Here is a 27,874-nt window from a genome sequence, read left to right as displayed (position 1 = left end):
CTATGATCCTTTGGCTATGGATGGACAGAACTTGACGTCGACACGCTTTGGATTTCATACACGTGGTGGAGACATTCTTACTTTGTGACCTCGACTGAATTTTGAACAGGTAAGTGAAAGCGAAGGCTGCACAGAGTTAAGTCAGCCATAGTAATAGTGTTTAAGGTGGTCATCTGAGAAACAAAATGAACCTGTTAAGTGTTCCAAATCCATGTCAGGAGAGATAACCTGTGTAGTGGAGAGTAGTTTTATCACTTTAAAAAATATCCATGGTAATTAAAACTGGTCAGAAAAATTGAATTCAATAAAGACAGAGGCAAAAATCATTTATTTGGAAGGAAAAGCATTACCCAAGTACATTACTTAGCTTCTGTGAGGATGAACTTGAATAAAAATAAAGGAGAGATAACCATGAATGGAATTGTCCAAAAATAGATGAACACCAACTATCTCGCATGTTTAATTCCAGCTCTCTCTCATTATTGTAAAATCATGACACCCTCAGTGTACCTTTAACAGCTTTTTAGGAACATATTAACCAAATGCACAAGTCTGATTTGGCTGTAAAATACTAGGGGGAACTGAGGTTTTTTAGGATTAATGAATAACATGTCTTTATTTGGTTTACTTAAAAAATCATTTTAAAATCTGTTTACATATCTTTTCTCTTCAGTATTAACTTTATAGTGGTTCAACAGATTGTTTACTGTTTTCCTCTTGTCTATTTTTTTTTCTTCTCTCCTCAGTGCCCAACCCAAGTTCAAAGGCTGATGAGAGAGAAAAACTCAGGAGGAGATTTTACTCTGGGGAAAGTTGTTCAGTGGATGAGATCTTTGTGCACGGGGAAGATGTCAGGCTCCTCCTGGTTCCTTCTCAGCCTTGTTGCTGTAACTGCTGCTCAGTTTACCATAGAGGAACAGGCCAAGACATTTTTGGACAACTTTAATCAGAAAGCTGAAGACCTATCTTATCAAAGCTCACTTGCTTCTTGGGATTATAACACCAATATTACTGACGAAAATGTTCAAAAGATGGTAAGTTCTCCCTGATACATAGTGGTTATTTGTTGCTCTTTAAATATTTGATTTACTGTCCATAAAAGTGAAAGGGGAAATGAAGAAAATATCGAAGCTGTGAAGTTGCATGTTTAACTCTGTATGTCTGATTCTAGAGTCCCAAATGAGTAAACTTGATTGACCTTGGGGTTTGTTAAGAAATTTTTAGAAAATAATTCACTGTTTTTAGCCTAGCTTCTAGAAACAAGTGAATATGCATTATAAATTTTTTAATTTATAATATCATAATTATCAAAACATTTCCTAGACATGCCATAAGTTATTGAGTTAATAATCTCCCATAGCCTATAAGAATATCTAAAGTTTCCACAAATGACTATTAACTGAAAAGTGCAACTGGAGTCTTACTGAGAGAACCAGCTAGTAATTAAGTTAACCATGTGTTGGGTGAGAGTGGACTTGGGAATTCCTTCTCTCATTGTCGTAAGCTCTGAGGGACTTCCAAAGGTCACAACAGAGTTCTCCAAGAAAAACTATAATTAAAACAGTTCTCAAAAAATCTCAGAATACTCTGGGAAAACAAGATGTTTTATTTGACAAATGCAAGGATTTAAGAATTTTTTTTCTCACAGATCCCAAAGCAGTATATCTGTACTTTCAAGTGTTGGAAAATTGAACAATTATTTTAGAAAATATTTTTGTGTCATGTGAGTTCATTTCTTCAAAAATCCAGTTTGGAGTCTTATGCTTTTTCAAATGATTAGTGTACTGCATATTTAAATTCAATTACTGGCATTCACTGAACCGATCAAATCTGAGAGCTGCTGCCTCATCTGAATTGCCCCAGAATATATACTTTCTAAAGCTCAAAAAAATGTAGATTTTGATACCCAGTTTGTCATAAGCGATGTTTTCCCTGGTCTCGCATTTTGGTCTTACCTCTCATCATCTCTTCATTGTAGCTTTCCCTTGGTTTTCGTTTGATTTCTATTGGGGGCTAACTGCAGTGTAGTGTGCTTGCCTTCATTCGCAGCTGAAAGGGGAATGGCTTCATGGTGAAGGTATAACTAGCATCATGCCCCAAAGTTCTGAAGCCAGAGTATTTACAGCCAAATCCTAGCTCCACTACTTTTTAGCTAGGTGAGTTTGAACTACTTAATTAGCCTCTCTGGGCCTTAGCTTATTCATGTGTGAAAAAGAAAAGAATATTTATTTCTACCTTTTAAGGTTATTATGAAGACTGGATTAATATGCAAAATCACCAGAATAGTTCTTGATGCTTGTGGGTATGGAAGAATAGTATGAAGTCCTTGTTATCAGTGTGAGAGAATTAGACATTTAAAGAGACGTGTAGTTTACACACCTATAATATTCAATAACGGAACTTAGAACAAATGGGGTATACCTATGAATGTCCATTTTGTATCTGTGTATTCCAAGTGGTTGGGATAGATATATAGTTTCATTCTCTTAATGAATGGAATGATTTGTTCTAATGGTGTTTGTAAATAGGATCACAAGTCTGCATCTTGTACAGCAATTAACCACTAAGAAGAATATATGCAGTGTATTATTTGTTGAAACTGAACTTCCGATTGGATTTGAAACTGTCTCATTGCTGTTTATCAATAAAACTTTTTTTAAAAAAGAGACGTGTAACCACCATTCTGTTACAAGCCTATACGTGAATGAAATGCAGTACAGTCTATGAAGGCACCTCTAATCATTAAAGTGCTATTATTTTTGAATCACACAGATAGATTAGAGCAAAGACCAGAAAAGAAAAAGTATAAATCCCTAGGTATGTTTAAACCCAAGGAAAGTATGGATAATTTAAGGGAACAATAAGAACCTTGAAATGTCAGGAGCAAGCAAGAGGCCAGGTGTGTCCTTCCTCAAGTAGTGCTGAAAGGTGTATTGACATACTTAGGTGCACTGATGTACTAAAGAACATGTGTGGGTTTGCCTGGAGGGGAAGGCAGTAGGTCAGGAAGAGAGTAGCTCTTCTTTCTAGTCTCTGATTGCAAGTATTCAGATCTCTAGAGCTGGGTTCTGTAGTGCATTTTTGTAGTCCTAGCACTCAGGAAGCTGAGTCAAAAGGATCATGAGTTCGAGATGTGCTAGGCAGTATGGCAGGGGTTATAAGAGGGACCAAGATGAGAGGATTTTGGAGACATGATACACTCTTCAGGTAGTGAGTATATGTTTAGCCTGGCCACGTGTAAGTGGAAGGAAGTGCGGACTCTGGGACAAGACACCTGGGTTCTAATCCTAGTTCTGAATATCACTAGCTGAGGGTCTCAAGTCAGTTTCTTAGCTTCCTTCAGCCCCATTTCTCTCATCTGTAAAATGAAAATTATAACCGTAATGCTAGTAATACAGCATATGCCATACGGGATTATTGAGGTTAGACAATATATGATTGTGTGTGTGTGTGTGTGTGTGTGTGTGTGTGTGTGACATGTGACATCATGTTTGGCACTTAGCTTTCTCTATGTCAACACTGACGATGTCAAGATTATTATTCAGGGGCTTTGCTTTCTGAAACATGCATAGTCTTGCTGCTTTCTTAAGTTGGTTGTTGTTTTTCAGGAAATAAAGATTTTTCAGTAAAGTCCATTAAGAAATTGGAGGTGGAGGAAGCAAGAGCCTCCTACTTCTGAGGCTCTTCTGATATACACAGAACAGGTGCTGGGAAAATGTGAACTTGAGGGCAGGCAAGGTAGTTCCTGCAGACAGCTATAATGTTCTTTTCTTTGACTGTGTCTTTGCCTGCAGGCAGCAGAGAACTTAGCGTCAAGAATTAAGGAACACCAGCTTTTGTCTGTGCATATTGACAGCAAAGCTTTCCTGCATAGAAGGGAAAATTTGTTCCCATAAATTTGCATAAGATTTGCTTTACTCCATGTTTTACTATAGACCAGGATGTGTACTTTATAAGTCATGTACTGACTCACTAAATTAGAAACAATATGGATTTATTTTAATGAAACTATCTGATGATCTACTTAATCTTCTTTGGGATAAACTCTAACATCTTGAGAAGGATTATTTTTTTGGCTGGTTGAGGTTGTCTTAAGGGCGGGTCTGGTAAAGCATGGGGAGCTGGGGATAGAACCATGGTCCCCTGTGCCTGACAGGGTCTTTCCCAGCAGGTGCTTAAACAACTGAGCTAACCCACAAGCCCCCTAAATTAACTTCTTGGACAGAAAAAAGAACTCACTCTGTGATGCCCAGATCAGTAACATATGCTGGATTAGTAGCATTATGGGCATAAACTTCAGTTTACAGATGAGAGAAATCGGACTGAGGGAAATTAAGAAACTGGCTCAATACCTTCAGCTAGCAATATTCAGAAGTAGGATTAGAACTCAGGTGTCTCACCCCTGAGTCCACACTTTCTTCCACTTACACATTCTAGACTAAATATACATTCACTACCTGAACAGTATATCCTATCTCCAAAAGTCCTCTCATCTTGGTACCTCTTATTACCTCTTATATCCCCTGTCATAGTGCCTAGTACATCCCGAACTCATCAATAACCAACTCCCAACCAAAAACAAATAAAATATTTGAATTACCATTAGTATTTTTATATTAGAAATTACCTGGTATTTCTAGTATTACTTTTGAGACATATTTATCCCCTCAAAGAAGTTTACAAATTCTGAAAATGTTCTCTAGCCATATGCATATTTATGTCACAAAGGTTTTGAGCTAATCATTAATACATGTTAGGAAAAATTATCCTAACTACAATCAAAGCATAATATTACCATTCAACAGTGTGATATATAGCAAAATTTTATATATATATGTACAATATATAGTATATTGTATATATTATATAATATGTAATAGACAATGCAGATTGTATTTGTGTTGGCTATTCCTGGGAGCTGATGAGTCATCACAAATAATTTAGGACTCAAGCGAAGACCTAGAAGCTATTCAATAATGCCCTATGATAATTTTAACTGAGTAACTTTCTGTAAGTATCATAAGCAGTATCACTTGGAAGGTTCTGGAAAGAAGAGAGAAAAAAATATTCCATTCCTTTAAAAATGTAGCAGTGCTAATCATACTTAAAGGAACAATTTTAGAAATTAATACTGTCCTACCAAAAAGAGCAATCAGAATGATTTAAAGGGGTATAAAAATGTTGGGAGTTACACAATACCTAACTCAAAGAGGAAAACAATAGCTTGGAAGAATAACATTTACTGTTATATTGGCCAAAGCTTTAAAATAGAAGTGCAATACTGTTGAAAGCTTAATAAAGTTAAACTTAGAGGAAATAGGACAAAGTGGCATTTTATCACAGGTGGTAAAACCAATATGGCTTGTAGAACTGGAATTATCTTGTCTTACTGTGTCTGGCTAATTTCACTAAACATGATGATCTTCTCTTCCATCTATTTTCCTGAAAATGGCCTGATTCCATTCTTCTTTATTGCTATGTAATACTCCATTGTCTATATAGGCCATATTTGAAAAATTGATTAATTCTTTGAGTATACACCTACACTGATTCCATATCTTGGGTTTTGGGAATGGATGTACAATAATGATGGGTCCACAGATACCTATTTTGTATACTGACCGCATTTTCTTCAGGTGCATCCCTCAGGAGTGTTACAACTGGATCATATATTAGATCTACTTTTACTTTTCTTTTAAGGAATGTCTTTAGTGTCTTTCACAGTGGCTGTATTAATTTACATTCTCCCCAATAGTGCATAAGGGTCCTTTTATCTCCACATCTTTACCAGAATTTGTTGTTGTTACTATTCTTTGATAATAGCTATTCTGATCAAAGTGGGATGGACTCTCAACAAAGTTTGATTTGCATTTCCCTGAAGATTACCAATATTAGGTATTTTTTAATATATTATTGACCATTTATACCTTTTCCTTTGAGAAGTATCTGTTCAAATAATTTTCCTATTTATTTTTTAGATTATTTGTTCTTTTATTGTTAACATTTTGAGTTCCTTATGTATGCTGCATAATAATCCTCTGTCAGTGAAGAGCTGGCAAAGACTTTCTCCAATTCTGAGCTGTCTCTTCATTCTGCAGCTTGCTTCCTTGCGGTGCAGGAGCTCTTTATTATTGCAGTTCCATTTGGCTATTCTTGTCTTTATTTCCTGAGTTGTTAGTATCCCATTTAGAAAATTATTGCCCCTGACAGTATCTTGAAGTATTTCCCCTGCTTTCATTCATAGTTTCAAAGCTTCCAGAATCATATTAACGTCTTTGATCCATTTTGAGATGATTTTTGTACAGAATGAGAGATTAGGATCTAGTTTCAGTCTTCTACATAAGGCTATCCAGTGTTCCGAACATCATTTGTTAAAGATGCTGTCTTTTATCCAAAGTATGTCTTTGGCACCTTTGTCAAGAATCTGGTAGTTCAACTCAATTCTTTATTCTTTTCTATAAGAATGTCTAAGGTCACGCCACTTTGAGTGCCATCCCAGTGCAGGTTATGTCACTGCGTCCTTTATCATGTGTCTTGCATTGAGTTAGCAGAAATGCTGCAATCAGAGGCATGGAATGTACTTGAATGATGGGGTTTGTCCTTTGCACCTTTGCCTTTGCCAGGAGAACATGCCTAGACTAGCCAATTAAAAATGAGGAACACAGTGAGTAGTTTCCCAAGCAGGAGCCAACTCCCAGACTTGTAAGCATTTTTAGCCACAATCAGCAGTGCTGTCTGCCAACCCCAAGTGATGGTAGGTTTAAAAACAATAAACACTTGTGCTATTGAGTGATTTAACTTTTTTATATTCTATTATAGTAGCCATAGATAACTGATAGAGGAGGAAAAAATTGGAATGTGTAACTGTATGAACATACCCTAACAGCATGGCATTGTTGAGGACAACCTCACAGTTCTATATTGTCCTTAGGTGTAACTTTCAGAAGTCAGGATATTGGGCTTGTCATCCTGTAGGTCTGATGTAGAATGGCAGTCCAGAGATTGAGTAAAAATAATAGAGGGCATCAGACTTGAATAGTACAATGTCCTAAACACTGTTTATATCTGGTAAAACTAAATAGCTAATTTGAAGATAACATCATGCAATACAGCAACTATTGTTGAATTCCTATTACTTTGTTTATTGAAATGTTGTCATTTCTTATGGTTTTTTTTTTTTACTATTTTGTATTCTTTAAAAAAATAAAAACTCAAGAAAAATATATTGCCTACCTAGAGTGTGACAGACAACAACGGATAGGGATAATGAAAAAATGTTTATTTCAAAACATGTTTCCAAAGCACCTGTACCTTTCTTTGACACTGTGATGTGTGTCATTAACTATTCTTTGCTTATCTTCTTTCTTTAAAATCTTTTATTTATTTATGTATTTAGTGCAGTGTCTTGCTACACAGCTCAGACTTGTAGTGATCTTTCTGTCTCAGCACTGGGATTACAGGAGTGTGTCACAATGCCCAGTCTTGGGGTTGGCGTAGCGTGCCCAGGCTTCCTGGGCAGTATGGCGTGGGTATGGGGGATCAAACCTGGTCATTGTGCTTGCCAAGCAGGTGCTTCAACCATTGAGCAATCTCCTCAGCCCTCCTTGCTTATCTTCTTATAAGACTCTCAAGATTAGGAATCATTGGGCAAGAAACAAAAAGTTCATTCCCCAGTAGATTTGGATGAAAACTGGTAATAAAAATCAGATGTAATTCTGAGAGGAGAGACTGGAGAAGAATCCAGCTAGTTCCATAAGTAACTGTATTGAGGTAGAATATAGATTTATACTGTATCAAGATCAATCTTGGGCCAGCAAAATAGCTCAGTGGATTAAAGTGCTTGCAAGCAGGTGCAGGTGCCGGGGATTCAATCCCTGGGCCTGTGGTGCCAGCCCCGATCCCGGGGCGCACTGAGACAGCAATTGACACTGGGTGTGGTGGTGTGCACCTGTAACCCCAGCTCTTGGGAGGCTGTAAACAGGCGGATAACTATGAGTCTGACCTAGTAGTTAGACTCTAAACACCCAGTAGACCTTTCCCTAAATAGACCAAAAAAATCAATCTCACTTAAACATGTCAAGTTGAAAATATTACCACTATATAGGCAGTTAGGCATATTTTATTGGAAAGATGATTTTTCTATTTGTAGCTATGCTTCTGAACAACTAGGTTGGTTTATTAATTTTAATTAACATGTGAAAACTTTGTTTGAATACCAGAAAAACAAGTTAAGTTTAGAAATCAGTAAAAATTATTTTTTTCTGTACAATAAATTGTTCTCTTGCTTTGTAGCAAATACAAACTTAATATTCACAGTCAACCTATAATTAACTTCTCAGTAACATGATATTGCTTTTACATGCACTGACTTTTTTAAAAATTGTGTTTGTTGTTTTTGAAATAGAATCTTTTGTAAATCATCCTGAAGGGTACAAAATTATCAAATTCATTATTTTAATGAGAACATTAGTAAACAGCAGGAAATCAAAATCATAAACCTATCCGGGAAGATAAAATGGAACAAATACGAGTTAGAGTTTGAGCAAAACGAAAAGATACCAAGGATCATGACCTTAACTTGCATGAAGACAAACCCAATGTTACATACAGGGGAAAATTGTGAACTTTGCAAAGTGATTTCAGAAAGGGCACATGTGATTTTTAATAACAACCTAAGAGGTCGCTGGGCCTCTTTTTATCCCTGGAGAGAGCAAAATGTGTCCACTGCTCGCAGAAGTATCCTGGTTTACCCTTCCAAGATTTAATAGTAACTACTACAGGTGGTCCAAACTATTGTCCATGCGGCTGAAGAGTTGAGGACTGCTCTGCCAAAGTCCAGAAGTTTCTCCAAGAGCACTTCTGAAGTATACTTCTGCATAAGTTCTTAGAAGTAGGAGGCCACACTTACGTCTTGGGTAGTTTTTAGGACTTATTCAGTGACTTGCTTCTGGGCCTGTAAGTCTTGAGGCATGCCCAATTCCTATGTTTCTGGGGTTGGAGTTGTAGTGAACTCACAGGGAGGCAATTCTAACCTGCAGTTTTCTACCTAAAGAGAGAATGACCATTTTGTATCTGTGTATTTAAAATGGTTAGGATAGATATATAGTTACATTCTCTTAACGAATAGAGGGATTTTTTGTAATAATGTTTGTAAATAGGATATCATGTCTGCATTGTGTATAGTAAATAAACACTAGGAAGAGAGTATGCAATGTGTTAATTATTGAAACTGACCTACCAATTTGATTTGAAACTGTTTCATTGCTATTTATCTCTCAATAAAATTATGGAGAAAAAAGAGAGAATGCTGATGTGAGCCGTGTCTCTTGTAGGTCAACCCACACTTGGTAAAACTCAGAGTATCTATACCATGGATAGGAGGGGAGGGGGAAAAGCGTCATCATGCAAATATATTGGAAGTTGGGGATGAGCACCACCATTTTCTTAGAGCATAAAATTCAGCAAAAATGAAAAGGTTTTAATGTTTAAAAATTTAATATGTTAAACATCTCACCTAAAATATAGAACAATAATTTTTGAATTGTAAAGTGGAGTGGTGGAATTCAGCCTCATATCACTTACATTACCTACTCTGTTGCATAAAATAAGCATAAAAGTAGCTCAGCATGTGGACATACTGAAAAAGTAACCAAGGTATTTTCATCTTTGAACCTGATATGGCCATAAGAGCCATACGGAAACTGGGCAGAATATGAGTAGAGGTTTTCCTATTCAATTTTCGAGCTCCAAGGTACTGGATGGATGCAAAAGTTCGACATATCTTTTCATCTTTTTTTTCTTCAGTGAACTCTCATGCATACAGGGGAATAAGGAATTTAGAGGTTTCTGGAAGTACAGATAATTTCAAGGGATAGTGAGCTATAGAAAAAGAAAAAGGACTTAACTTGTCACAAAAGCATAGCAACTGTTTAGATAAAACTGTCATAATTTTGGTAGATACCACCAGATCTATGGATTAAATCCAAAAGCTAATGTGAAAACATTTAAAAGCATAATGAGGGGTGTGATCCCCAGCATCACATGTGGCACTGGCCCTGCCCTTGGGTGCGCTGAGCCAGCCACTTTGTCTGGGTGGCTAGGGGGTGGGATGTGCATGCCTGTAATCACAGCTGTGGGGAGGCTGAAAACAGGATCACTATGAGCCCAAGCTGTGTAGTGAGACCCTGTACCAAATACATAAAAAGTCATAATGAAAGCATTGCATTTAATTTATGCATATAGCGAGGGCTACAGTAGAGTAGGATACAGTTTTGAATATTTATAAAACATAATTTTACATTATACACTTTCAGTCATTGAAGTTGTGAGGATCTTTCACAGAATGGGAATGTGGCATCCATTACAGAGATAGATGATAGCTAGAGAGAATTTTAATTTTTTGTGGTCATCCTGAACAATGCATGTCTTATCCCCTAATAGCTTCCTCCCCCAGCAATAAGGCTACACAACGTTTTATAGTTTTAGTTGGTCTCTCTTGCCTTTGCACAGAGGTGTTGTGGACTGGCACCACTTTTACCTGTAGTAGTTCCCTTCAAGCCCTGGAACTGTGTACACTGTTCTGTATTGTTTCATTTCATCCATCATTCAAGTCTATAAACTACATATAGCTATGGACAACTACCTAGACCATCTGATTGGTATGCATGAGCTGACTGTGATTCTTTGCATAACAGATGAGCTGTTTGCTTTATTTAGGCTCAGGAATCTTAGCATAAGGATATGAAATACATCATAAATAATACTACAGAGAATAGCTTGGGAAGGAACAGTATGTCCTTAGGAGCCAAAATGCAAGGCAACATAATTTTTGGTGATATAAAGTATAACCCTTGTATAGTGGTAGTGATGAAATCAATTCATATAGTCTCAAAGTTCCCAAAAGCAGTATAATAAAAAATGATCTAAGACTGAGGCATTTGAGGGATTGTGCTGTTTCCAAAATAAATCAAGAATAAATTTGTTTATGTAATTTGTCTTCAAACTTTTACCGCAAATGTTACTTGACAATAAATTGTCCTGGACTGGATAAAGAAAGGGGTGGAGGAATTCATAGGTGAGTGGTGGGTTGCGCAGTTCAGCTTGTTTTGTAGACCATAGTCCTCTTTCAGTAGTTCATTCACACACATTAGAGAGAAGGCCAGAATGTGTGAGCTACAGTCGGAAGGCTCAGTGTCGATGGCTCTGAGCAGGAGCTCTGGAGGTAAGCACAACTGGCTTGATGTTTTGGCTCTTCCACTTACGAACTGTGTGACTGAGGAAAAGTTACTTTGCTCTGTACTTCATTCTCTTTGTTTCTGGAATAGAGATGATGGCTCCCCCCCAAAGCACTGTATGTGAACATGAACTGAAAAGCAGTTCCTGAGACATTGTGAGTGCTCAATAAAGAGAGAAATTATTTTCTTTTTTCGCTACCACTATTTTCTCCGTATCTTTTCCGGTCCATTACTTTTACTTGTGCAAGCCATTTTCATTGTGGCACATGCTTATTCAGAACCTCTCCATGACTACCTAATGCTCAAAGGACGAAAGAAAAAATCCTTGGCCTGAAAAGTGCAATCATACCTGGAATGGTGGCTGTGAGAGTTCTGGTAGTTACCTGTTGCATGAAAAGTTGCTGCAAGGTTAGTGGCTTAAAATAGCATATATTATTTTCTCACAGCAGCTGCAGGTCAGGAGCCCAGGCACAGCTCAGCTGCGTCCTGGAAGTCTCTTAGGTCTGCACTCAAGGTGGCAGCTAGCACTATGATCGTGTCTGATGCTTGATTAGCGATGGATCCACTCCAAGCGAACATGGCTAGCGTTATTTTAGGATCTATGTGTGCTGCTGAACTGAGGTCTTTGCTTTAACTACAGGATACTATCAGAAGCCATCCTCAATTCCAGGCCATTTTGCTTTTCCATAGAATATATGTACCATGACATCTTGTTGCATTAAAGTCAGCAAGGGAGACAGTCTTCTGGCATGATAAAAATTGCAATCATTTGTGATGTGAATATGTGCACCCCATAACCTTTGCTGTACAAGTTTTGTTAGAGTCAAGTCATAGGTCTATTCTTACTCAAGAGGGTCTGTGTGAGGGCATGACCACCAGGAGGTAGGGATCATGGGAGCCATCTTAGTTTCTGTCAGCTGCAGGTCCAAGATTGAATGCTGGTGGATGATTACCAGCTCCACTCTTTCTCTAGGCCCCTTTTCTGCATGTATACAATGGAGAAAAACAGTGATCTCCTTTCTCATGAAGTTGTTAAAAAGCTCAAATGGGATAAATTATTTTGTGAAGTATTCCATGTCCTCCACATCTTACCTACTTTAAGTCCCTCTTCTCAGAAGACTTGGCCAAATATGGTCATCTGTATGTGCTTCTCCTTTCTTATAACTGAAACTGATCAGCCCATTCACAGTTTATAGAGTACTATATACTCATGTCTCATTAGTGAAGCATTCATGATTCATATCTTATCCATCTGATACAATTTTAAATGACTTAAGAACAAGGGCCTTTTCTCTATAAGCAACAAATAACATTTATTGAATCTTAGGATGTGTCAGGCACTCTGGTTAGCATTTTATTGTTTGTAATTCTTCTAATCCCCACAACAACCCTTTTATGTAAGTCTTATTCTTCTTCACCTGTTGCAGATAAGTAACTGTGGGTCAGAGAAGCTAATTTGCCCAAGGTTATAAGCTAGTCAGCGATGTGTGACTCCAGGAATGAAATCACACATTTATTGTGTCATACTCTATCTCTTTTGTATGGCCTTGGAGCAGTGTGGTGTACAAAGCACTTGTTCATTTTAGGCTCTGACACATAGAAATAAATATGTACATTGAGAGAAGAAGACTTCGCTAGGAAAGTCTGGAAACATTTACTTTCCTACTAATATTCATGATGGGGAGATACATTGTGTCATTATTTGTGTGTTTATTTCTTTTCCTGGTAAAAAATCACCATGACTGCTAAATGGCTATATCTTGGGAAGCCTTTTGAGATCACAGTTTATGCTCTGAAGAGTTGTAATAAATGATGGCATATAGGGGCTCACTGTGAGCTGCTTCTCATTTCTCGTGGTTCTCATGGCCATGAGGACTGTATTCCCATCATGTCCATTCTGAACTCTACTGGATTCTTCTTTTAGAGCATTCTTCCTTCAATCTTTGGCCAATTCACCTACGTCACAGCACAAAGGCCATAAATTCCAGGGTCTCACAGTGTGGATTATCTGTGAGAATTCACATCCAGTTCTGGGGACAGGACCCTTGGGAAAACTAGGCATTGGGCCAGAAAGAGAGAGTAGCCAAATGTGGCCTGGTCACTTTTAACCTAAACCATGACCTTTATCAAAGTGGGGGACTAAACCATTCTGGAAATAGTAGATGTTTCACCAGATGTTCTTTGTACTCTGTCTTCTCCTCTGTTAAAGCCATGTCATGGCATTCCAATTCCAATTTTATTTTTTGCCATTTCAGAATGAGGCTGGGGCCGTCTGGTCTACCTTTTATGAAGAACAGTCAAACCTTGCCAAAGCTTATCCACTACAAGAAATTCAGAATCTCACAGTCAAACGTCAGTTGCAGGCTCTTCAGCACAGTGGGTCTTCAGCGCTTTCCGCAGACAAGAACAAACGGGTATGTTTGTGAATGTTTTAGTACTCATCCCAAACATTGAAATGTATGGGAGATATAAAACATTGTACCACCCATGGCTGCTTCCTTCATCTGCAAAGATAGTAATGCTGACATTAGCAGGATTTCTGTGCCTACGTAAGGTGACCATAAAAGTTATCTTTCTGTTGTTCTGCCAAAAACCCAATAAAATCAGTTTAAAGAGGGAAGATTTCTTTGAGCTCATGGTTCAGAAGTTTGCATTGGTGGCTACTTGGCTCCATTGCTTCTGGGCAGAACATTCTGGCAAGGAGAATGTGAAGGAGCAAAGAGGTTCACTTCTTGGTGGATAGGAGAGAAAAGAGAGGGAAAGAGCTAAAGGCCTGGGACAAAATATACTCTTCAAAGGCACATCCGCAGTGCCTAGTTCCTGCAGCTAGGTCTCCATCTCCTGCAGAGTCCACTTCCTCCAGTAGTGCCACCAACTGAGAGACAGTCTTTTAGCATGTGGCCTTTAGATGATCCAAAACATCACCCAAATAAGTTTTTTTGAGAGTGAAGGAAGACACTGGGCTCTGATCTGCACAGAGGTAAGCAGAAATATGGCATGGGTTCCTGTGATCTGCATCTATTAAGGCAGTCTAGAACTGCATTAAAGTGTTTCAGTTCTTGATAGCCAGATGCCCTGGTTGGCTAATGTGAACCTCGCCACCAACGGAGTGTTCAAATCTATCCCACCAATGTTTATCTAAAATGGCTCTTTAAATTTTTTTCTTAGTTTGTCCAAATTAAAGAAAGTCTATTTGAATTTCTGCTAAAGTACCATTCTTGGCCCAGCTGTCTAGCCCAGGAGCCAGTAAACTCCCTTTCTGTAAAGGAACAAATAATAAATATTTGAGGTTTTGCAGACCATGTTGCCTGTGTCACAGTAGTCAACTCTGCCATTGTAGTGGGAAGCCAGCCACAGCTAATGCATAAAGGAGTGAATGGGGCTGTGTTCCAATAAAATTTTTACAAAAACAGGCATAGGCAGGATTTTCTGCAGACAATAGTTTGCAGACCCCTGATAGAGCCTAGTGAAATATGTTTATTGGAAATACTTAGCTATTTAACATCAAATTCTGCCCTTTCAGCTATTTGTCTCCTGGAACTCTGTATGTCCCAATCCACATTTATAAAAATAAAAGTTTCTGATAAGGACAGAGATAAAGCCATATGGTATTTATTTATACAAGTTGATATTTATTGTTCTGCATTCTTTGGATCAAATGATCTCCTTAGCTATTAATTCACTTTATCTTATCCATTTTTTGGTTCTCCATAATTTTCTCAAGAACACCATGAGAAACTCTTCCCATTTGAATCTAGACAGCATAGTGTACACTGGATGGAGTCTGAACCTTCTATTTTGAAAAGATCCTCAGATAACTGTAATGTGCGTGAGGATTAAATGCTACACACTGAGCTGGGGAGATAGCTCAGTATAATAAGCGCTTGCCTGGCAAGCGCAGTGTCCTGAGTTCAATCTCCAGTACCGCAATAAAAATAAAAATAAACGCTACACACTAAATGATAATTGGATCTTGAAGTATCTGGGCAGAAGGGATACTCAAGGATGTATGGGTTTAATAGGGAGGAAGGAAAGAGATTGAAGAATGCAGGTAGAGAAAGACAACAGGCAGAATTTCATGCCAAGGAATTTAGGCTTATTCCTTGGGCTATGTGCTGTTGTGGAGTTCTAAGCCTGGTATTAATTTCATGTTTTAGGAGAGTGACTCTGTAGAAGAATGAAAGAATACTGGAGGGGCTTAGAGAGACAGCTCAGTGGCACAGTGCATGCCTGGCAAGTGCAAGGTCCTGAGTTTGATTCCTAGTACCAAAACAGAAGAAGGAGGAAGAGGAGGAGGAGGAGGAAGTGGAGGAGGAGAAGGAGGAAGAGGAGGAGGAGGAATAGTAGTAGTAGTAGTAGTAGTAGTAGTAGTAGGAGGAGGAGGAGGAGTAGAAGGAGACAGAGCTTTCAATTCACTGTTTCTTAAATCTGTGGAATAAACCCAGTTCCGCCCTCTCTTCCACTCTCTCACTCTCTTCTTGCTTTCCTTCCTTTTTCCTCTCCCCCTATTTTCTTCCCCTTTCTTTACAGATCAATACTTGATTAATCCATTACAGCCCATAACAGATCCAATACTTGGTTAATTTCATTGATCACATGCTTAGAGGTCATGGAATATCAAATTACTTTGTAATGTTTACAAACATTTATAGTATTCTCTCAATTCCTGTGCTTATCACAGAAGAGAAACAAACCTTTTGCTGACTTCTCCTCGTCCATGGACCACAGTATGAGTAGTGCTATTTTACACTGTTATCATCACTCCTTGTTACCTACTGCATGAAGTTTGAAGTCTTTGTTATGGCAGAGATGGTCCTGTCAATCTGCTCCCTGCTTACCTCTCCGTACTCGTCCTCTATTCCCCTAGTGAATATTATCATTCAGTTGTATACAACATCCCATCACCTCTTGAAAATACTTTGTCTTTTCCAACCTTCTCCCATGGTTGAGCTCTGCCCTCTACTTCCTTTCTTCACCTCACCAATTCCTACTTTTGTGAGACACAGCTCTGATGTTCTGTCCTCTGTGAAAGCATTCCCAACTCTCCTCCACCCGCAGAGGATGCTTCTGCATCACTTTTTAGTGACAGTTGATAGTATTCGTACATTTTGTGTATGTTTAGGTTAGAAACCTTCCCGGGGTTTTGGCAGATATGTTTAGTTCCGTTACTCTACACTTAATTATTATGCACTTATAAGGCTTTGTGCTAGTTCCTGGTGGAGAATCTTAAATCAGATGTCCCTTCCTCATGTATAGGAAGACACTTGGCAAAGAAGATGTAACAGCCGATTTTGAAGTACAAAAAAATTCAAATGACCAAAAGGATATTTTTATGTTAGCATTCTCTTTAGAATATTTGGTGTTTCTAATATTATTTATTATTATCATTTATTTGCAGTTGAACACAATTCTAAATACAATGAGCACCATCTATAGTACTGGAAAAGTTTGTAACCCGAATAATCCACAGGAGTGCTTACTGCTTGAACCAGGTAGACTTAACCTTCAGTGATGATTCTTACATTTTTACTTTTATTCTCTAAGTTTTAGGAACTTACTTTAGTTGATGACTTTGTGCTTTTTAGATGGATAGTTCAAAGGTGGTAGCATTCCAAACAGGTGTGTTTCAGCACATAGATGCTCTTTTAACTTCAAAATAACCCTTATTGTAAATTATATTAGACTGAAGTAATTTCAATTAGTAATGAAATTATTTCAGTAGTTTTTCTTTTAGACATATTGTACCTACAGCAAGGTTAGTGGATTTGATTGAATAACTTTATGTCAACCTTGTTTTTAATTCTTTAAGGTTTCTTTTACTTGCTTATAATTCTTATAAATGTGTGTTTATTTTCCCTTGGGTGCTGTGGAATAACAGGTTTGGATGACATAATGTCAAAGAGCACAGACTACAGTGAGAGGCTCTGGGCTTGGGAAGGTTGGAGGTCTGAGGTCGGCAAGCAGCTGAGGCCATTATATGAAGAATATGTGGCCCTGAAAAATGAGATGGCAAGAGCAAACAGTAAGTGTTTCAGTCTGTCGAGGTCCTGAGGTTCTGTACCAGAATGTGGAAGTATTTCTCATGCATGACTAAGCCTACTTTTTCCTATGAAGATGCCCTTAAATTAACAATCGCCTGCTGAAACAGCCAGGTTACCTGTCCCAGAAAGAAACTATGGGGGCGTAAGAAAGTCACACTGGAACTCTATAGTTTAGTGCTCAGGAATGAGATGCAGCTACAGGGTCATAAATAAATTATCCAGAAATTATGAATTATGAGTTGTCTAGAGAGGTCCTAGGCTCCCAAAAGTTCCTGAGGAATCTGGGAATTAAAAGGGGGACCCTATTTCTTCGACAGCATGAGAGACATAGACACTATCTTTTACCTTCACCCTCATCTGACCACAGCTCAGTCTCAGAAGTCCTTTGTACCCACCTCAAGGTGATGTCTCAGAAAGAAAAATCATATTATTTTAAGCTGGAAAGCCTTTATTATCTGCAATTGTAATTATAAGTCAAGTCTGGTAGTCATAAAAATCTTAACAGAGGAAGGAATTTCCATATCTCTTAGCTTATTCTTCTTAATAATGAGATAAAGTCATGAATTATGAATATTTTATGCTTTGGTGATTCACTGCTCCCTGGGGCTGAGTAAGGAAAAAAGTGGTTTTTTTTCCCACTTGCTGTTTTTAATTTCTCCTGCTGCTATTTAAACTTATATTCTCAAGCTGTAGGCAAGCTACAAATACTAGTTTATCATCAATTTAAAAAAATGCCAAGCATATCCTTCCATTCAAGTATTTATTTCTTCATTTTCCTGACTATCCATTGGCAATGTGATATAAAAATAAAAATGATTAAAACGCATTTGCCAATATTATTAGATCATGGCATAATGCAAGCTCGTATTTCTTGATGGTTAGATAGTCATAAAGCACATACAGATGTGCTGTGTATGCATACAGCTTGCAACAAACATGGGCCCATTGTAACAATGTCTAAGATAAACTGGACCTGTCGAAACACAAGGTCCTGAATAACAGGAGAACTAAAGATCCTTATAGACTTAATTGCATGCTTTAAAGGTAATGATGCAAACTGATATGTTGAGAGTAGATACACAGGCTTAAGAAACTAAGTGTGTGACTTCACCTTACCAGTTGTCTGACCTTGGAAAAGTGGTTTAGCTGCTCTAAGCATAGGCTGGTGCTAGGGATGTAGACTGGTTTGGTTAGAGAAAATAATATGGAGGTTTCTAATGAAATGAAAAACAGATCTATCATGTGACCCAGCAATTCTTTTCTGGGTCCATACATCTTCACCTTAAAATCTTCACCTCAAAAAATATGTACCCATATATTGATGCTCATTGTAACATTATGTATAATAACTAAGGTATGGAAACAGCTTATGTGTCCATTGAGGGAACAATGGATAAAGAAACCATGGACAATATCTCAGAATATTATCCAGCCATAAAAGGAGATTCTTGCCATAATATGGACAGAGCTAGAGGATATTATGCTAAGTTTAAAAAGTTTAATAAAGAGGGGCTGGGGAGATATCTCAGTGGAATAAGCACTTGCCTGGCAAGCGCAAGGACCTGAGTTCAATCCCCAGTTCTGCCAAAAAAAATTAGTAAAGAAAGAAAAATGCTGCATGATTCCACTTATACGTGGAATCTACAAGAAAGGGTCAAATATACAGAAACAGAGATGAAATTGTGGTTATGAAGGTGGTGTGGGAGGAAATGGGGAAATACAGGTCAAAGTGTACAAAATAGCAGACATGTGAGATAACAAAGTCTGAAAATCTCATGTACAACATGAAGGCAGTAGCTAATAATAGGTTACTGTATTCAAGGTGTTTGCTAAATGAATAAATGATAGCTACTTTTGCAGGGGTGGGCAGGTAATTATGTGACATGATACATATATCAACTTGTTTCATTATAATAAACATTTCACTATATTCTATATAGTCTGCAACATCATGGAATTTACTTATAATGTACAAAACAAGATTAATTTTAAAAACAAGTAGAAATGCAAGCTGTTAATCAGCACAGTGAGGGTTATAATGAGGATGATTTCATACAGTTTAGTGTACATGAAATAATACAGTTAAATTCTTGGTACGGAATAAGTGTTTAATAGAATAATCTAGAAGTATTATTCATTTAGATTTCTTCATGTCAATGTCTGTAAAGGCAATAAAATTGTGACAAACCATTAGATTTCTTTTAGCCTTCCAGCAAGATCATAAATTATACTATTTTGTCTCCTTTCCTTCTCTTATGCTCTCCTCTTTCTTCTTTTCAAAAACAGATTATGAGGACTATGGGGATTACTGGAGAGGAGATTATGAAGCAGAAGGAGTAGATGGCTATGACTACAGCCGCAACCAGTTGATTGAAGATGTGGAGCGTACCTTTGCTGAGGTAACCCCAGAACCGTAGGGCAGTGCACAGGAGGGAAGGATGATGGGCAAAAGCATTCTCGCTTGTTTGTAACATACTCCTTGGCCAACAGTCATAGAATTGTGTAATTTTGGAGATTGCAAAGATTTCTTAAGAAAATAGACAAGTCCCTACAGCTGATCAGACTTGCTCTGTGTTCTTCTCCTTTTAATCATCAACCAGTAATTGCCAAGCAAAAGGGTACAAGAAGGAAAGCATACAGGAAGGAATGGTATTTTAGGTTAAAAGAAGGAATGTTTTTTGTGAGCAACCTGGGGGTGGTATTGTCCTCATGTGTTAGCAGAGCCGTAGACTTGGCTTCCTTCCTCAGTACAATTCAGATGTGATTTAATTAGCCTTTGACTACAAAAGTTTTTATAAGGGATTTCTCCTGAGTGGAGGTATCTCAAGAACACTTCTCAGTGTGTACCTCGTCCCTCATTGTGACCTCTATATCGCCTCTTTATCCCAGCACCATCAAACTTCTGATGTGAAACAGATCCATCATGGCCATGGTTGGGCAGAACAATCAAAAATGGAAGTAATACAAACAACTTCCCCTAAAGGAAATGGGCAAAAGATTGACTAATTATACCATCAAAGAAATCTTACAAATGATCAATGCACAAGGAAGATGATATTAGGTGAATGCAAATTAAAACTGTGATGAAAATCCAGTATATAGCCACCAGAATGGTCATGGAAAGAAGATGAACAAAACCAAGTGCTTGGACATGTGAAGATGCTTGAGCCTTCATTCTCATTTTGCTAGCAAAAATATAAAATGGTGCCTGTTATGGTGCCACATATCTATCATCCCAGCTACTATGGAGGCTGAGGCAGGTGGATCACAAATTTGGTCCCACGTTATCTTAAAATTGAAAGAAAAAAACAATGTAAAAGGCTGAGGATGCAGCTCAGTGGTAGAAGATCCTTGAAGTTGAACCCCATTAGTGAAAGTAAAATGACACACTCATTTTGTCAAATAGTTTGAAAATTTCTTAAAAAGTTAAATACACACTTAAACCATACAACTCAGCTATTGCACACTTAGATACTTACAGGGGATAAATGAAAGCATATACCCAAAGAAAGACATATGCACAAATGTTCATGGCAGCATTATTCATAATAGCACTAAACTGGAACAACCTAGGATCCTTCAGTTGATGAATGGATAAACGAACTCTGATATATTCATACAGCAGAATACTACTCAGTAATAAAATGGAATGGACTACTGATGCTTGCTGCAATATGGGTGGTCCTAGAAAACATTCTAAGAAAGTCAGACACAAAAAGATCACATATATAATTCCATTTACATGAAATGTCCAAAAGGGGCAAAAATATAGAGACAGAAATCAGTTCAGGAATTACCTGGGACTGGAGGTGACTGTGGCATTGGCCGAAAATAGTTATACGGAAATTTTGGAGAAATGGAAATGTAGTAAAACTGGATGATGGGGGGCCTGGCCCTAGCTCAGGCCTTTAAGTGGCTGCTTCCACAAAGCTGTCAGCCTCAGGTTGCTGGAGTTCGAAACTCACACCTCTCCCGCTGGCCAAAAGTGCCCTGAAGGCATTTGAGGAACCAAAAAAAAAAAAAAAATTCAAAAAACAAAAAACTGGATGATGGTGATAGTTTGCCAGCAACTTTAATTAATGAATTTTTATTTATTTATTTATTTATTTATTTTTCTTTTTCTTAGCGGAACTGAGGATTGAACTCAGGCCCTTGTGCTTGCCATGCAAGTGCTTATTCTACTGAGCTATCTCTCTGGCCCCAGAAACTTTAATTTATGAAAAAATTATGAAACTGTATACTTAAAGATGAGTGAATTTCATGATATGTAAATTATACTTCAATTTAAAAACAAAACAAGTAGCATCTTAAAAATGTTGTTTTGGATGTTCTTTTTCATTTGGGGCTTGTAGTCCTCCAGATGTTTTTATTGTTTTATATAGTAGCATTAGTCATCATCCATATCTGTGGAGAATGGTTTTTAAATTCTCCAGAATACTTGAGAGGAGAAGAAGTAATTGAAGGAAATTCCACTTGTATGAAGAAGTTCTTATGTCTACTGTTGGGGATTGGAAATTGGAGTTGGCTACTCTTGGTCTTAAACTTTCTTCCTGGGCTTTTAGATTAAACCATTGTATGAGCATCTTCATGCCTACGTGAGGGCAAAGTTGATGGATGCTTACCCTTCTCGTATCAGTCCAGTGGGATGCCTCCCTGCTCATTTGCTTGGTAAGAAACCCCCAGAATCCTGTGTGTTCTTTGTCATCTCAGTTATTTCCATGAATAAAATTTTCTTTTGAAGTGAAGCCAATCATAGAATTTTTGAAAACTCTCTAAGTGAAGGTAATAACACTATATAAATCACAATTTGCATGCACTTTCTTCAGCAAAGACTGCAGTTTCAATCATTCTCTAATAGATTACTATTTTTATACAAAGAGCTATTATATTGGCTACAATCCAAGAATAATGGGGGCATTTAAGATAGCTACAGAGAGAATTCCAAGTCAAAATGAAGGTGAAAATGAGCAAAATAGTATTTAGCATTCAAAGTGGTTGACTAAGGACTTGAAGTAGAATTTAGGATTGTAGCATCATAGACTCAAAGGAAAGAAACTTGGTGTGATGGAGGTTCTCAGGTGTGAATGGAAGTCTTTCTAGAATTAAGGCTTGGCCTGCACGAAAGCTTCAAGTGTTCAACCTAGACTGAGCCAGCAAGCCTTGCTGGAAAGTATTTGGGGAGGAGTTACATAAGTAATGAGTGAAAGAGGAGGCCCTCCTGTCCCACTCCCGCAGCCAAGGTCAAGGCCAAGGCCAAATGCAATATAAATGTTTGAAAATTTCATGCCACATATTGTATCTCTTCTATAGCCAAACAAGGTTTCTAGTAGATAATTCTTTACAGTCAGACCTCATCTGTATTAGCAGAAGCGAATATAGGCAAAGGAACAATGACTTTTAATCCTAAAGAAATATAGAAATCCTCTCTACATATCCTTGGAAGACGTTATTCAGTAATTCAGATTCTTCCCAATCATGCCTATAGTGATACGGTTGTTTCTTCCCTCTAAGATAGACTAATCTAGCACTCTATGGCACCAATACAAAGAAGGTGTAAGATATAGCACAGTACCTGCCACAGGGTATGTACTCAATATATTTTAGTGGTTATTGTAGTTATCAGTGCATGCGTACTGTTTTTTTCAAGTTAAATATCCCACATAATTTGAACAATTCCTTAAAATTTCACTTTTCTAATTTTTCTCTGTTGCATGAGCTACACTTTGTCTAGTCCTTCTGCAGTTGTTGTCTCAGAACTGAATACCTACTCTAGATGAAGTTTGACCAACAAAGGGGAGAAAGTGGTACCACATCTGCCTTTGTTCTAGACACTAGGATTCTATCAGTTTAGCTGAAGATCATGTTTGTGTTTTCAATGCCATGTCATTCGGTCTACTGGGTCATTTTTAGTCTTTAGCTGTGGACTATGCTTCATATATTTTTATGATGGGTGAGGTTTTCTTTAAAATTTAAGTGTAGGTCTTCCCATTTTATCTTTTAAAATTAATTCACAGGAATACACTCATGTAGCTATGTTGTCCCATTTCCTTGGTGCAAGAATTATGCTATTGCTATTATGTTGACATTTTCTAGACTCATCTTTCCTTTTTAGGTCTGATCTTGTAATTCAACTTCATACTGTTGGAAATGCTTGGAAAATTGCCTGGTTAAATGTATTACCATAGCAATAAAGTGAACTTAGTTGCTAACTAGTGGAAATGTTTTTTGTTTGCTTTGCAGTTCTGGGAATTGAACCTAAGGTCTTCTCATTAAACTACATCCCCAGATCTTTTTAGTTTTTGAACTTTGGGATAGAGTTTCACTGAGTTACTAAACTTTTCAGTCTGAGCTTGTACTTGGTATGTTCTTCTGCTTTTCAGGGTGCTGAGATTATAAGTGTGTACCACCATGCCTGCCTATTTAGTAGATATCTTTGAATTATAACATTAAGTAATTTCAGTAATAGCTTAATACATAGTATTTTGGCCCATGAATGGAAATTAATAAGAATTAATCTTTATAGTAGCTATGATATTCCATATGCTAAATAAATTGTGCCCTTGAATAAATGATTCAAGGTAGAAGAATTTAGGTTTATTTCCTAACAAGTTTTGCATGATCAGATAAACTGTCACTATTTTAATCTTTTAGAGGATATAGAAGAAGGAAATGCTGGCAATTTAAAAAAAGAGGAGGCAAAAAGAGTAGAAATGTAGCAAAAGGGAAACAGAAATTCAATTGTTTAGAAATACTGTACAGTTTGTGAACTGTATCAAGTCAGGTCTCCATTTTTGTTGCTTTGTCATTATATTAATATATTCTTTTTTAATATAGGTGATATGTGGGGTAGATTTTGGACAAATCTATACTCCTTGGCAATTCCTTTTCGACAGAAACCAAACATAGATGTTACTGAAGCAATGGTGAGCCAGGTAGGAAAAAGAGGCCTTAAAAATTCTAAATTTTAAATTTCATTTTTATGCCATCCTTTTCTTCTTATCTATTGTATATGAAACTGTACAAATTAAAACTTCTAGATAATTTACATTTATTTATTTTTTATTTCTTTTTTTCCCCATAATTTTATTGAGAAACAAATAGCAATGAGACAGTTTCAAACCAAATTGGTAGGACAGTTTCAATAATTAACACATTGCATACATTCTTCTTAGTGGTTAATTGCTGTACAAGATGCGGACATGATTTCCTATTTACAAACACTATTAGAACAAATCCCTCTATTCATTAAGAGAATGTAACTATATATCTATCCTAACCACTTTGAATACAGAGATACAAAATGGACATTCATCCCTTTTTTTTGTTAAGTTCCATTATTTGAATATTATAGGTGTGTTAACTCAGCAAAATATTCTAAAAGAGTCCAGTAGTCCATAATAGTATTGGGTTTTCCGTTTCACTGGCAAAGTCAGAAATTGTTGACCTGAGTCCCCTACAGCTCAACATAACAGCATGGCTTTACTTCTCATACTTCGTTTTTATACTTTTCTGCTGGATGGTTAAGACCAAGATAAAGCAGGACCTATGCAACAAGAGTTGTAGCTTTTGGGTCTGATAAGGTCAGTGAAATCCCCTCAGGATTTATCCTGAGATCCTGTACCTCAGATTGTAGAACCTTTGTCAGTGTCGGCCATGTGGATGAGTCACGGCCATTGCTTGGCCAATGTGCTCTCTGTGAAAGCCTGAGAGAGTGTCTTCTCCCCATGTGACTCTCCTTAGGCACACTCTACATCATCGATCACTTTCCTCTTTGGCCCCATAATCTTCTTATGCATTTATATTATTTTGGAAAAGTAATGCACAATGTCAGTGACTTCATGTATCTTAAATGATAAGTACGGTATTGATTCTATTGAGAGGTTTTAAAAATAGAAATCAGAGTTTTCCCTTAAGCAATAAGATGTGGAGTTTGCAACTGGTTTTTAGTACACTTTTCAAAGTTAGCCATTTCTAAATAATCATTCAATGAATAGTAAAAAACCAAGAATGCCATTAGAAGATTTTTTTATATTAAAAATCACTATTAAAAATGTTATAAGCATATTTTAAATCAACCCTTTCTTGTTTGTCATCTTGATATAATTATTTAAATTCTATGGGTTCCTTTCCACTGATCAAATCATGTTAAAATTTTAATTATGTATATGCTTTTACTTACTTAAATTTTACATTTCTGTGAAGAATTAACAATCATATTCTTATTTGCCTTATAAAATTTCTTCAGAAGGTCATACTGTAGTGATGAGCATTTTCTCATCAATAGTTTTAAATCTCCAGCAATGTAGTGAACATTTCCACATATACTCCTGTGGAAAGTCCATAGCAGAATAAAGTCTTGAATTGATAAGGTGCTCTAAGTCTTGCAGCTGTTCTTTCAGCATTGTGCAAAGCTATCAAAAGATCATAGTTTTGGTTTAAAAGTAGATGCACAGAGTAATGAAACAGTAGAAATCTTAGAAGTAAACCCACATATCTACATTCAACTGATTTTTGACAAAAGTGCTAAGAGCATGCATTGGAAAAGGCAGTTTTTCCAATAAATGGTTCTGCAAAAGTAGACATTCACAAGTGGAGTAATGAAGCTGGACATCTCTCTCACCAGTTCCAAATATCAACTCAAAGTAGATTAAAGTCTTAAATGTGAGACTCAAAACTTTGAAGTTACTAGGATAGAGCATAGGAAAAATGCTTCAGGACATTAGAATAAACAAAGATATTTGGACAAGAGCCCAAGAGTACAGGCAAAAAAGCAAAATAACGGAAAAATAGCATTACTTCAGACTAAAAAGCTTTTGTATAGCAAAGGAAATAACAATCAAGAGGCAGCCCAAATAATGAGAATATTTGGGAACTATACATCTGACAATGGGTTAATATCCAGAATATATAGGGAACTCCAAAAAATCAAAAGCAAAAAACAAAGCAAGACAGAACAAAACAACATAAAAAGCTGCTAAAATAACCTAATTAAAATGGGCAATAGATCGTTAAGACATTTCTTAAAAGAAGATGTACACATGGGAAACAAGCATCAACATCACTAGTCATCTGTACAGTGTACTTCAATAAGAATGACTAGTATAAAAGAATCCCAAAGACCACAAAGATACCAAGTTCTGGTGAGGATGTGGAGCACAGTGCACCCTTGCACACTGCTACTGAGAATGAAAATTAGTAGCGTCACTTCAGAAACATTATGATGCTCCTTTAAAAATTAGAAATAGCAGCTACCATGGGATGCAGCGATCTCACTATTGGGTATATACTCAAAGAATAAAATAAGTATGTTGAAGAGACATGTGCATTTCCTTGCTTATAGCAGCACAATTCATAAAATCCAAAAATGGAAACAATCTAAATTTCCACCAACTGATGGCTATATAACGAAAACGTGGCACATAAACACAGTGGAATACTATTAATCCATAAAAGGAATGCTTTTGTGGCATTTGCAACAACACAGACTGAATTGGATGTCATTATATTAAGAGAAATAAGTCAGGCACAGAAAGACAAGTACTATATGTGCTCCCTCATATGTAAAAGCTAAAACAGTTGACCTCTTAGGAACTGAGACTAGAATTGTGGTTATCAAAGGCTGGAGAATTATGAGAGAAGGGATTATTGGGAACTAAGTTATAGTTACATAGGAGTAAGAAGTTCTGGTGTGCTATTGCATAGCAGCCTGACGGTAGATAATAATAATATACTGTATACATAAAAATATGAAAAAATGTTGAATATTTTCACCATAACAAAATGTTAAGTGTTTGAGGAGATAGATATGTTTACCCTGATGTGAACATTACATAGAAATAGGTATATGTTTTATGTGTCAGTTAAAGACTAATTTAAATTAAGAGAAAGAATGTCATACTCATTGATACAACTACCTAACATTAAATTTTTAAAGATTAATGATAAGGAAATCTCATAGTTTCAATTTCTACTTTTTATTCCCATAGTTAACATAGAAGATGAAATAAAATTGACTGATATTCAAGTTTTCTTTGTTACTAACAATGATTCATGAATTATCTACCAATTACCAAAACTTAGTTTGCCTTATGTAGACCTTATTTTGTAAGCCAGCTCAACTGTGACATTAGTTTCAAGAAGATATTGTGAGGTGGCAGGTACCAATGGCCAAAATTGTCTGAAATTTTAGACTTCATACACATCATGAAGCCAAGGGCCAACTTTCCATGGTCTACATCTGAGCCTTTTAAATTCCAAAAGCCTATGCTCTTGTGTCTACTTTATTGTTTGTGTCTTCTACCATACCTAATATATGGCCTTGATCCTTGGAGGAGCTGAAGCAATGATTTTTGGTTTGAGTTGAATGGAATTTAGCAAAAAGGTCACCATGTTTTATGTTTTCACTTAGAATATAAATAATGAAAACCAAAATTATCACACATAATCTCACCAGTCCACTGTTAATATTTTCATGCGCTGTATTTCCTCATTAAGATGAATACCATGTGAATGGTCTGTATGCTTTACTTTTTCATTTACTGTTACTCTGTATTTTATAATACCAATGAAAATTATTTAAATATAATTTATTTATTTTTT

General features: G+C 36.9%; 1 protein-coding gene across 2 annotated transcripts in view; it reads left to right on the top strand.

Annotated features, from left to right (window-relative positions):
• Positions 1–699: 699 nt before the first annotated feature.
• The window catches only part of Ace2 (angiotensin I converting enzyme 2), a 57,439-nt gene continuing 30,264 nt past the window's right edge, over positions 700–27,874 (top strand). For both annotated transcript variants that reach the window (XM_023719548.1, XM_023719547.1), the window contains exons 1-7: positions 700–1,034; positions 13,490–13,648; positions 16,633–16,726; positions 17,113–17,256; positions 19,562–19,674; positions 21,838–21,943; positions 24,110–24,207. In XM_023719548.1, the coding sequence (XP_023575316.1) occupies positions 771–1,034; positions 13,490–13,648; positions 16,633–16,726; positions 17,113–17,256; positions 19,562–19,674; positions 21,838–21,943; positions 24,110–24,207 (978 nt within the window). In that variant the 5' untranslated portion in view covers positions 700–770. The remainder of the gene's footprint in view (positions 1,035–13,489; positions 13,649–16,632; positions 16,727–17,112; positions 17,257–19,561; positions 19,675–21,837; positions 21,944–24,109; positions 24,208–27,874) is intronic.

Source organism: Octodon degus, unplaced genomic scaffold (assembly GCF_000260255.1).
Source record: "Octodon degus isolate 3935 unplaced genomic scaffold, OctDeg1.0 scaffold00069, whole genome shotgun sequence".
NCBI lineage: Eukaryota > Metazoa > Chordata > Mammalia > Rodentia > Octodontidae > Octodon > Octodon degus.
This window is presented reverse-complemented; position numbering and strand designations above follow the sequence as displayed.